We start from the raw sequence: 13048 nt of genomic DNA, 5'->3' as shown, positions 1-13048 counted from the left end.
TAGCTACAAAGCCAATGAGTAAACTATGAAACCCTACGCCTGTCACACACTATATTGGGGTTCAGATCACCCATGTATTGAGCAGTTATACAGCAAAGCTTTATAAGGCTGTAGAGGCCTATAATGATGAAAAACCGGCTTCTAATTAGATGAAGAGTCACTCATTCAGCAGATAAAATACAAAAACCAAAACAAGGGGCAGGCTTTCAAGTAGCAAGAGAGAAATAAACAAGAGTGCTATGGGATTTAAAATAAGAGAGAACGATCATAATTGGTTGAGAGAGAAATACTAAGACATAGATGGATAAACAGCCCAAGACTCAGAAAAATCAAAGCAGTTGCTACTCTGGAGTCTCCGGTGGTGGCTGCGTCAGGAAAGATGTGGACACACGCCAGGCTGATGGCAGGACAGGTGTGGAAGGACTGCAGAGGCAGCAGTGTTGCTGGCTGGCAGGACGCATGGGCAGAGTACGTGTGTGTTTGCATACACGTGCGCACTTGCTAAGCTGGATGCTAATTTCATGTGGAGGACTTGCCACACGGTTCTACCATCCTGAGAAGTCAGGGGCACAGGCTGGTTTAGGGGCTGAGAGTCAGGAACGTGCGAGCAGAGACAGCCCATGCTTGGCGAGCACCCGAGCCCAACAACTTCTCCAAGGTGGATTTGGGGGTGCCCCTTCCTCCCCCAACGTAAAACGTGCATCCATATGTTGTTCAGTGTCCTACTGTCCTCCTGGTCCCAAGGAATCCCCTGAAACAGAGGGAACCCCTGGCTCCAGCAGCAGAAACAGAAGATCCACTCCTGGCTCCTCAGGTTATGCCTCTAAAGGTTTTCTCCTGCACACACTGTTCTCTCAGAAAATTCTTATTCTGGCTCCTCATAAGTTGTAAGAGGATCTATCACCATTTATACTCTTTCTATAATGTCGATAATAAATGAGTTCCAAGTTCAAAACATCTCTCTTACCAGTATACGTTTTAGAATGCAACAAACCTTGGGAGGCTATAGGCTATACGGGAGTTAATGCAGCTGCTCGCTTCCACGGCTCCAGCTTTCAAAAATCCCCCTGACTTCTTAGGACAAAAAGTCTCATGACAGGGAGCTCGTGAACAAACAGGAAACCTGGTGCGTTAGCCCCCGACGACCCTCCCATCCTTACATGGGATGTTGCTAACAGTCAATGGCTTAATGACTGTGCTTGTCTCGGGGAAGGGAGGGACTATTATTAATAGGCCCCTGTTTGTACGCAAGTGGGATGAAGGCAAGGATCATACACATCAGGGCCTACAGGGAATGCAATTAAGCCACCCTCCTCCTGCAGTGAGTTTCCGAGTGTCTGGAAGCAGCGGGGCTGTTTCCACACTCCCTTCCAGGCATTTGGTGTTACCCTAGAGCAGCACACTGATCCCCTGTGGATGAAAGGACAAAACCAGGAGGGATGCTGGCTTCCATCACCCTGTTCCCTCTTGCCCTCTCCTGCCTCCATAAATCACTTCTGGCAGGTAGCTGGGAAGCAGCTGCGAATGACAGTTTTGCTCTGGAGCACAGGAAGCCACCTTTTAACCCGCCTGCTGTTGTTCGTCTCTCAAAACGTGACAAAGGAACAGATGTAAGCAACATGCCAACTGTTGAGAGGATCTGCTTGGAGCGCTATAGGAAGCCCGCTCAGAGCCACATCACACCAGCCGCTCCGCAGAGGCACAACTGAGTTCATTTCCTGACTTATCCCCCCACCCCACCCCTTCGCCCCCAGCACTCTCTACTCATGTCAGGTTGGGGTCCGCGAGGCTCAGGAAACTCAATACATTGTCCCTGCTGCCACCTTCGCTCCTGCCTCGAAGCCCCTTCGCAAACCCTATTCCAATGCCACCAAGGTCCAGTCCAGCTTCAGCTTCCAAGGGTCTTCTCTGACCCCCACCACCCTCCCTGTAAAAGATCCTGGGCCAGAGCACTTTACAATCTGTGCTGGTTTCTCAGCCTCTCACAGACCCACCTCATCTCTGTCCAGACCACCCGGTTACCTCCATGAGGGCTGGAGCCGGGTACACACACCTCTGTCTTCCGAAAGTAGAGTTTTTCAAATCACTAGTTGTAGGATGAGTGGGTCGGGAATCAAGTTTAAAGGGTTGCAACTAATATCGAAAATATTAAATAAAAACACAACTTAGATACTCTTGGGACAACTCAGGAATTATTGGGGAACTATTAGATGATATTATGAATTTCTATTAAGTTTCTTAGGTCCAGTAATGGTGTTGCATAGGAGAATGCCTTATTTTTATGAGATGCACGCTCTGGTATTTAGAGGCGACTTACTTTCAACTGGATCAGCAGAAAAAAATACGTGTGTGCGCACGCGTATGTGTACGTTCATACACATGCACAGATAAAGCATATGGGGCAAAATGTTACCACTGTTGACTCTGGGTGTAGAGCATACAGGTGTTCATTGTATTATTCTGTAAATTTTCCTGTATGCTTGAAAAGTTTCATAATAACAAGTGGAAGAAAATTAAAAAGAAGAGAAAAAAATCAGAACACAGGCCATGAGATATGATCTGGTTTGGGGTGTCTATGGATGTGTGTCCTAGGTTAAAATTTAAATGTATTTCTTCCTGTGGGTCAAGGCCAAGACTTTGAAATGCTGCCCTACAGCTCCTCACAGCACCAAGTGCACAGCAGGTGCACACTGAACTGTCTAATTAACTTCTATAAGCACAGAATTTTAGTGAAGGAAGGAGCAAGCTGAGATATCATTATGTCTCCAGTTACATCTCATTAACTCAAGCTGTATCCAAGCCTTTTCCTGCCTTACTTAGCACACTTGGCCCTAATTTCAACTTGGCCTTCAGGACTCTCTTATCAAATGTTTAATTACTCACCAGGAAGGCTACCCCTCTGCCCCACCCCCACCATGCCAGGGAGGTTGGGGGGGGGCGGGGCTGGTTGTTAACGGAGGACTCAGAGATTAGGGTGACCAGTTGTCCCAGTTTGCCTGGGGTTGAAGCATGTATTTTGCAGAACTAGGGACTTTCTGTGCTAAAATTAGGACAGTTCCAGGCAAACCAGGAGGGCCGGTCACCCTGAATGTGAAGGAAGTCTGGGAGAGTGCCCTGGACAGCTCCAGGAGAGCTGACACTATGCGCCTTGTAGCATCACAGCAACATGAGGGACCAGGGGGGCAAAATTATGACAAGGCAGAGATCTCCATGACAGCATCCCAATAGCAACAGCAAACACCAAACTGCCAAGTGTCTCTCATGCCCCTAAACAGAATCTCTGATTATTCACCAACTCATCTGGAAAGCCAAGGGCAGTGGGAACTTACTGTAAACACGTCATCATCACCAAGCTCAGCCTCATTGTGGATGGTGGAAGATGATGTTGTTGAGCCTAAAAAGACACAAAAACCACGAAAAAGTGTTTCCCAAGAGGGTAAGTCATAGCCAATCATTTAAAAAGTATATTTAAATAAACCACATCCTATTCCTTTCACATGTGAATCACCAGCAAAAATATGTTACCTGGGAATTAAATGCCTTTAATTTACTATTCTATGATTGACTCTAGCCTGCACGTTCCCTAAATGAACTTTGGCTACTGTTGTTCCCAAATCAATCCCTCAAACGCCCTCACCGGCCACTGGAGAACGAGTACACAGAGAGGCACCACAGAGGCCATGCATCACGACCGGCCTCCACCAGTGATCCCCCCAACGCCCCCACTGTGTAGTGAGAAAAGCACTGGATAGAAAACCCCAGGTTAGACTGGCCACAGTCTCACTGTGAAACTGGACTTAGAGCTCAGGGCTCTTCATTTACCCACAAGGGGATTTGACGAAATAGCTAGTATGGTTGCCCCCTATTCTGAAATTCAGACACTGTACTCTAAACCCCAGATTGTGGGAGCCACCTTCTAAGCTGACACCTGGGCGAAGAGGTTCTCTCTTGCAATCCTAGGATACCAATGCGTTTTCTCCGTTTCTGCAGGCCAACATTTACGCCCATGTCAGAAAACCCAGTTTATTCATTCCATCAGGGAATGAAATGGTCATTTAGGGTTCAAATGATTTGTTTGTTCATCGCTTTCTTCATTCTGGTAGGCAAATCACTATAACTTCCCCCTTTCCCTCCTAATAGCTCTCCGTAACGTGTGGATCAAATTAACTGACACCGTTAATGGTCAAAAGGAAAAATATACTTAAATTTGCATAAGTGACAGAACTACCAAAAGGGAAATCTAGTCTCTATTTTCTCCTTCTCTTTGTTAGGTCTTACAAAATGTACATCTGGAAAATATTTTGCTATTACATGAAACTGAATTCAAAAGACTTGCTCAGAAAGGAATGAAAAACATTTAAATTTTCAATGAGGGATCACAGGAGGAAAAACAAGTCCCATAATACCCTGTATGCAATTCCTATGGATTTTTGAGGATTTTTCTCTATTTGAATTACTCTAGTCAATCAATGCTTAAGGCAAGTTTGATAGAACAGACCTAGGCAGAGTGTATACAGAGAAAAAAATTACAAGTAAGAGAAACTTTGTATCTTCAGTGACTAAGTACACGGACATACTGCAAACTTCTATCAATAATACAGGAGCGATTTTCTCTTCTAAACATTTAAAAGCTATGTTTAATAACAAGATTTTAAATATTTGCCACTTGTGTCAGATCTATGACGAGAACACGGGTTTTTACTCATTTTGGCCACCCTGGGGTTGCAGTTCCTAGATTCGTGTTCCAGCTAGAATCCCCTTCCTGCTGATGTCAAGATTTTTCTTTTGAGGTTTGCTTTTCTCTCACCCCTCAAATCCACAATGAAGAAAATGACTTCAGAACACATTTATTCTTATACAAATAAAACATACATTCTTTTGTGATTAATCTCCCCAAATTCTGAATTTGGCTTTACCATGCCTTGCTTGATATTTCTTTATTCACAAGGCCCTGGATATGGAACCTTGAACCCTTTGATTTGATAACTGAATGTGTTGAAGTGGAGAATTTGTGTGTTTGGACTCTGTGGACTCTAGAAAAGCCCACGAGAACTCACTGCCCAAGAGCCTTCCAGGACACGATCAAATGCAACACAATGTCTACCAGCCACTCAACCACGGACTAAGGAGTCACAGATCCCTTTGCCTTTTCAGTGGCAGGCGTACCCCCTGGGCTCCCATTACACAACAGTGGGAAAGGCCTGGAGTCTTCTGGGCCCATTAGAATCCATTCTCCACCTCTGGATCATGACAGATGGGAGCAAAGCTGATTCTCAATAGTCAGGAAAAGGTGAAACACATCAAAAAGTCATTCACATGGAAGTCTAGAGCTTGTCTTTTTTTCAGAGCAGAGTCTAAAAACCAAATGGAATCATTCATTACTCTGAAACCCATCTCCTTCTCCCCTCCACTGTCACTTAAATTTTTTTCTCCTTGAATGTTCCTAAAGTTTTAGCCTCTACTGACCTGGCCCCCAACCCTCCTACAAATAATCCACAAATATATGATGGCAGACAATTGGGATTAAAAAGAACCTGGAAACTTTCCATAGTGATAAATTCAATACCTTCTATAAGGTCTTCGATTGCTTTCCTCACTCCCCTGTCAAAGGCTCGAGCATCAGCAGGGCTTTGGAAAGTAAGTCCAAACTTCTTATTGTCGACCTTCCAATGATGAAAGGTTGGGTTGGCTTTGGTGTAGACCAAGTCCTTTCTCACATAGCATTCCAATACCACCTGAAGGATTGAAACACATAGGCAGGTTACTTGTTAAATAGTCATGATGGTGTCTGGTTACAAAAATCTAGCTAGGAACCATTGTCCTTGGTGGCAACTAATGAAAACCTTCCCCTCTGCCTTCACTTATCTGTAAAGGCTTCTTGGAGGAAGGCTTTGCCTGCCTCTGTTGACCATCTGCTCTTTGCTACCCGCCATCCTTGGTGGTCCTCACTGTATTGCTGTACCCCTTAACCATGCTCTTCCTTTCACTCATTCTCCTTCCTCCTGCCCCTGACTGGGGGGCACTAAGCTAAGGTACAGTCTTGGGGCTTTGCTCTGTCCCAGGTTGACTCCTTCTACATCAGGGCCTTTGTATTCACGGCTCTCAATCTTCCTTCTCCTGTCCTAATGGGTGTCTCTCAGTGACCTCAAATTTAACAAGCTGAGAAAATAACTAACTTGCTCTGACATTTCTGCCCCTAGTTTCCCCTCCCAACTTCCCCTTATCTAGCAATGCCAACCCCTCTCTGTTCATTCTCTCTGGCTCAAACCTCTGTGGTTTTCTTTTGCCTCTTCTGCTTTCTCTATCTCTTGTATTATTAATCACCAAGTCCATTTCATTTTCCCTTCAACACCTTTTGCATCAACCCTGTTTCAATTGCTCCTACCCTGATCTAGGTCTCTACTAATGTTTTATCTGGATTATTAGAACAATCTCCAAATTTCTAGCAGCCGAGTCTCAGAACTGCCTCAGAATCTACTCAGCTATGACGTTGAGTAGATTGTCTTAGACCTTCCGATCTTTTTATCTCTAAAGCAGAAGTAACACCAACGTTATCAGTGAACATACACAGGAACATGCTCTGAAAACAGTGAACAGAGAGAAACCTGACAGGGTCATACACAGTTCCCAGTACATCGCATCATGTTTTACTCTTTTTGTTTACTTCGGTTTTCGTCACCTTCACAATTTAGTACTTGGTTTCATATTATTCTCTAACAGTTTCACGTGCATTAGTCTTGTTCCCCTAACTAGACTGTGAAAGATCAAGATGTTTTATAAAATAACTCCCTGTGTGTAGAGTGCTATTGTGGGTAAAGGTACCAGAGTTTAATATTTTAGAATAAAAGAGGCATTGCAATCATGTGAATGTAAACGCCATTCTTTATTCATAGAAAGCTCCAAAATATAGACAATATCTATTTCTATGGTGTCATTATGTATATATGAAATTGATTTTGCTGTTTTACCAGCTTTGATCTTATTCTGGCAAAGTTCTACATTTAACAAAATGAGATCTTATTAATTTTAGACTAAGTGAAAGAGTAAAGGTCTGCCTAAATTTATAAAAATTCAAATTAGAGAATACATCTAAGCAAACAGAAATTAAGCACTGCCTAATAAATGTTCCCTAACTTAACAGATGAGAATAACAGTCAAATTGTCATATCAAATAGCAGTCCCAAGCAGGTAACTTTATTCCACTGTATTGAAAGAACTGAAAGAAGACAACAGTCCCCTCACGTGGTTCTATTTATGATTAAATTGCTTATTATGGCCATTTCCTCCTAAGAATAGCGCGATGATTAAATGTCAGCCCAGCCCCATTCCAAAGTGGGGAAATCCAAATAACCAAGGCTTTAACTAACAAATGTTATCTATTTTAGAATTTAATAGTCTTGATGCAAAGTCTCAAAATAAACTTTTTTTGTGAAAACAAAGACTTCCAGTTTCTCCATATTTTTTGGGTGAAAAAAATTAGTCTTTGGTTGACATTTTCTGAGTTTAAGATTATTCCAAAGGCACATCTTCCTAGAGAAGTGTAATAAATTCTTAGAAATGTAAAGTTCAGCCACCTAAATTACATGAGGGGGAGGAGACCAGATACCATCTCTGTCCTCTTAAACAAAATTACATCATTACATACCTAAGTTTAATGACAAAAATGAAAACGTTCAAATGCTTTCATCTTCATAACAGGTATAACCCCTCTAGTGAAGTTTTGGCATAATAGGTATTAATCCTCTAAAATGAAGTTTAGGCATTGACTTAAAACTAGAGAAAGGCTTTTAAAAATAGCTTTTTAAATGAAATGCATGGGGAGAAAAAAGTGATTCTATATTCTTATTGAAGCTTCCCAAAAGATCATTACTAGAAATCCACAGTGTAGAAGATTTAAGTAATTTAGATGAGTCCGTGAAGGTTCCATTCGTGTTCCTCTCTCCCTCCCTCCCCTCAAATGCCTCTCCGCCTCCAGGACTGCCCACTGTAAGGCAGACTCGACCTCAGTTCCCTTCCTGCAGCTTCTTTACATATCCATGTAAGTTTGTGTGTGAGTCTGTTTAAATGTAGCCAAACCTATAAACTGGGCTTCAACTTGCCTTTTCCTCAAAAACATGTCTCAGAGGTATAGGAAGGTAAAAAGGATCCTGTTTATTGGCTGCATAAATAATATTCCTCAGTATGGATATACTAGAATTATTCAGCCATTCTCCACACTAATGGGCCCTTAAGTCATTTCTAACTGGTCACTTTTACACTGTCTAATGCTGGAATGAACATCCTTGAACATGTTCTCTAAGTTTGGTCTCTGGGCTCTTGGGAGCCTTCCCTCTGCAACCCCAGGTCCTTTCAGGGGGTCCAGGATGGCAAAACTATTTTCATATATATTAAGACATTTTTGCTTTTTCATTGTGTTGCCGGTTCTGCTAATGGTGCAAAAGCAACAGTGGGTAAAACTGCTATGTGGAGGAAGGAGTCAAGGCCGGGCAGTGGCACCAAACAGTACCAAAGTCACTGGATTCACCACTGTCACACGGCCAAAGGAAAAAAGGCCAGTTTTACGTAGGATTGTCCTTGATGAAGCAGTTAAAAATTATATCTTGACCCGTGAATACACATCTTTCATTTTGTGTGATGAAATGGGAAGTACACATAAATGGATTCTCATAATCTGCTTCTGCATTTGATCTGCTGTAATTTGTTGCTTTGGTTGAAGCATGGGAAGAAACTCTGGCTTCGCACAAATGCACAGCTGGAAAAGGGAGAAGTATCTCTCACAGCCTTTTTACTTCTGCTGCATGTGGAAGAATGACTCTCTCAAGGAAAAATGTGTGTAACTGTTGCAGTTGTGAGCTGAACTGCTTTTCTCATGGATCACCAGGTTTACTTGAAAGAACAACCTACAGGTGAACTACGGTTATTCAAACTTGGGTACTTAGCAGACATTTTCTTGAAGATGAACACAGTGAGCCTGTCGGCTCAAGGAAAACAAGGAGATATTTGTTGCCAACAATACAATTCGAACTTTCAAGTGAAAATTAGAATTTTGGACAGCTTCCCAATACTTAAAAGACTTTTCTAATGAGATCAGTGGTGATATTAAGAAATGTGAGTTTTTGATACTGTAGAATTAAATGTTATCAACATTTGGAACATCTGTTTAACTCAGTAAACTATTATTTTCCAAGTGACCAATGCATGGCATTACAAAATCAGGAATGAGTAAAAGATCCATGCAAAGAGAAAGATAAACCAGTGGATTTTAATGTAATAGAGTATAAAAAAGTCACTGATATGGTTTCAGAGTCCACATTTAAGAAACTACTACAAGCTGAGTTTTGGTGTAGCATCAGAGAAGTATATCTATGATGGTCTAAAAAGGCTATTAAAGTATTTCAACATTTTCCAACTATGTATCTGTGTGAGGCTGGATTTTCTTCATATACTTCAATTAAAACAACATATTGCAACAGATTGAAAGCAAGAACAGATATTAGAATCCAGCTATTTTCTATTAAGTCAGATATTAAAGAGATCTGCAAAATGCAAAGCCATGCTACTCTTCTAATCATTCTTTTCTGGAAAAGTTATACAGTTATTTGCCATAAAGAATGCCATTTATGCTAACGCTACTGTTTAAGATTTTTTTAACAATTTCAGGTTTAATTTCTAGTATGGTAAATATTAGTAGCTATAACCTGCAAGATTAAAGCGTTTTGGGGTCCTCAATACATTTTTAGAGTGTAAAGGGATTCTGAGACCAAAACTGTCTGAGAACTGTAGCTATCCACAAAGCTCCGTAAGTCTATTTCCGTAGGATCGGGTTTAGATGTGGAACTGCCAAGTAAAAAGGAATACACATTTAAGATTAATATCCTGCCAAATTGCCTTTCAAAGAGCTTTGCCAGCTGGAACGCCCACCAAATGTGTGTGGGAGTTTTCACAGACCTGCGCTGGAATGATCAACCTTTTAGATTTTGTGATTAACCTTCATAAGGTAGTTTCTCACAGGATTCATTCAAGAAGTAAGATGCTTTAATCCATCTAAAATAAGATTCAACTCTCAAATTTTTAACTTACATATAATTTCTCAGGAAAACTTGCCTCCAACTTACAAAAAATTACCCAAACAACAACTTTGTGAATGGATATTTGAAACACAGATTTTCCCCGTAGAAACAATGGAAGTTAAGTTCACAGGCGTCAACACCGAATTCAAGTAACAACAACAAAAACCGATGAACTGCACTACACTGGAGAAACCATTGACAACACTGATTCTATCAGAAAAGGCACTTCATGTCCTGGTTGGAATACTGGGAGCTCTGATACCATCCGTTCTCTGTATTCCAAAAATGATCTCCACCCTCTCCTTGCCATTCCAAAGCTGAGGGGGAGGAGTGTCCTTCAACAACCCCACCCCATCTGCACAGCTTCCAGGCGGATTCATACCCTCCAGTGGGCAGAAGTGCTGTGTTATGGAAGCTTGGAGGCCAAAGGAGGAATCACAGCATTGCCAAAAGTGTGGTGTGGTGTGGTGCGGTGCGTGTGTTAGAAGTCCAGAATTTACCAGAGTGTGAGACAGGCACGATGAAGGATGGAAAAATGGAGACGCACAACTGGGTGTACGGGTGTGTGATTTAGCTATGAGTGGATGTAATATATAAATCTCAGAAGTGTAGAGTCACAGAATGTAAGGGGGACAAGAAGAGGGAGAGAGTGATGCAGAAACACGACAGGGGAGGGATGAGGCACACAGTTCTTGTGCAACAGCAACACACCACTGAAGCTGGTCCACAGCCAGGACTGCCCTATTCCCATGCACAGTTGGTAGGAAGGGACCAGGTTTTGGCTTCACAATGAAATGGTTCCCAGTGCGGGTTCTGCTAATGACTAAGTGCCCTAGACTGAGGAAATGGATCACTTCTGGCAGCACTGTTTCCCCACTACAAAGGGGAGATAGTGTCAGTAGTATCCTCCTCCTTCAGAAGGTTGCAGGAATTTCACTAAAGGGCCTCAAACCAAATTGTCGAAGTTTACAATTTTATGTTCAAGTTGGTGGTAATAAGATACAAGTTTATAAACATATCTATAAAATGAAGGGGCTGAATGAGACAATCTAAAGGCTATTTCAGGTTGACATATCCTATGACAACCCATAGAATTACCAGGAAAAAATAGACCTAAAAAGATATAACCATTCAGGTAAGATAATTTGCTAACACAAAAGCAGTAAAAATAAAAAGGGAAAAAGTGATAAAAAAATTTTCTGTCAAAGTTTTTGCAGGAAAAGAAACCCAACTAAAATAAAAAGGCAAGCAACAGATTATAAAAATATCTGCAAATATGCAGATGAAGATGAGTATCTTTATTATACTTGGAGGGCATACATATCAAGGAGAAAAATCAGGCCTCGAAAGGTAAATATGCAAAGGACACTGAGAGATAACTCACAGTTAAGACTGTTTAACAAACAGAAAAACATTTGATCTCATTATTAATCAACATTAGATACCACTGCTAGTCTAATCAAATTGGTAAAGATTTAAAATATCTAACCCTCAATATGTTAAAAAAAATTCTCATATATGCTGGTAGCAGCTCTTTGTACAAGTATCAAAAGTCACAAATATTTGACACCCCCCCCAAATTATTCCAAGTAAATAATAAGTGTGGAAAATGCAGATAGATAATACTAGGGGTAGGGGGAAGGGAAAGAATCTTAATATTTGACGCTAAGGAGATCATCAAATAAACAACGGAATGTCAACCTGATACCAGCAACATGGAAAATTTCTTATGAGAAATAAAACTTTAGACTTCCCTGGCAGTCCAGTGGTTGAGAAAAGACTCCTCACTTCCACTGCAGGGGGCAAGGATTCCATCCCTGGTCAGGGAACTAAGATCCCACATGCCACGCAGCCAAAACAAACAAACAAATAAACGAAAAAACAAAACAACCCCCCCCCCCCCACCAATACAAAACTGTTTATGAGCTCTGATTACAGGTAGGTAAAAATAAAAATACGCACGAAGGGAAAAAAACTATATCAAAGGGCTAAAGGTGGTTGTGCACAGGTGACTTTGGCTCAGTTTGAGGTCAGAGCAACGGGGTATCAGATACCGGTTCCCGGACCCTAAGGTGGGTCACCCAGAACAAGGAGTCTTTCTGAATCTTAGTTTCTTCAGTTATAACTATACAGGCTACTGTAAGGATACAACGATATATCTTAACTAAAGGGCTAGCACTGTACACAGCCCTTAGGTAAATGCTGGATAAAAGGCAGTTATTTTACTTTTCTTGTTAGTGTGGTTACATTGCCTTTACTGTGAATATCTTATAAAGAATGTTTTAATTATTTGACTATTATGTAAGGAATTTCTTAAATGGCCATATTTCTTAAAATGAGCTATATTCTCCCTTTAAATTTTCATTCATTTCATTTTCAGAAATGAATCAAGTGTGAAAATACCGTTAATCTGTTAATCCATATATAACATTTAGAAATTGTTCTCTTATCTATTTTGTAACCTTTATAAACATTAAGAAGTGATTGTAAAAGATTACATTTGTATATCTAGCACATAAAACTCAACATGTGCCACTGTCAAGAGTCTCAAATGACATATTCCTGTGGTGTCTTTGTATTCTCTCAGTTGAGGTCCTGCATGACCTTGCACATTTTGAATCAGTGATTGGCTTTGGAACACACACCCCAAGATTGAATACAGATAGGAGCATGTTCTCCCAGGTTCAAGGCCACCAATTAAAAACAGACACTCAATTTTCCTTCATATCGTAGATTCCTTCATAACAAAGAACTTGATATCCAGTTCCTCCATGAAACTGTTATAGTTTATAACAGTATGTTATAAACTATCAACGCCCCATCTTTGTGAGATAATGATTACTCTCCAAAGTGCGTAGTTTTAAGCATGTACAATTATTACAGGAGTGTAATGCCACTGCTTTTTTGTTACTTTCTTTTCCCAAATGTGTTTTATTCATTAGCTTATGAAACAGAAGCTGCAGTATCTTTGAGATAAA

At 41.2% G+C, this 13048-nt stretch overlaps 1 protein-coding gene across 6 annotated transcripts in view; it reads right to left on the bottom strand.

The window, feature by feature from the left end:
• The window catches only part of SPRED2 (sprouty related EVH1 domain containing 2), a 110039-nt gene that overhangs the window by 17127 nt on the left and 79864 nt on the right, over positions 1 to 13048 (bottom strand). For 5 of the 6 annotated variants that reach the window (XM_057742763.1, XM_057742765.1, XM_057742767.1 and 2 more), the window contains 3 exons: positions 5567 to 5735; positions 3330 to 3394; positions 2023 to 2133 (listed from right to left, as the gene is read on the bottom strand). In XM_057742763.1, the coding sequence (XP_057598746.1) occupies positions 2023 to 2133; positions 3330 to 3394; positions 5567 to 5735 (345 nt within the window). The remainder of the gene's footprint in view (positions 1 to 2022; positions 2134 to 3329; positions 3395 to 5566; positions 5736 to 13048) is intronic. The other variant, XM_057742764.1, reaches the window with a different exon arrangement.

The sequence above is a fragment of the Hippopotamus amphibius genome, chromosome 7 (genome assembly GCF_030028045.1).
Source record: "Hippopotamus amphibius kiboko isolate mHipAmp2 chromosome 7, mHipAmp2.hap2, whole genome shotgun sequence".
In the NCBI taxonomy this organism is placed as follows: Eukaryota; Metazoa; Chordata; class Mammalia; order Artiodactyla; family Hippopotamidae; genus Hippopotamus; species Hippopotamus amphibius.
Note: the sequence above shows the minus strand (reverse complement) of the source record. Positions and strands in the feature narration are given on the sequence as shown.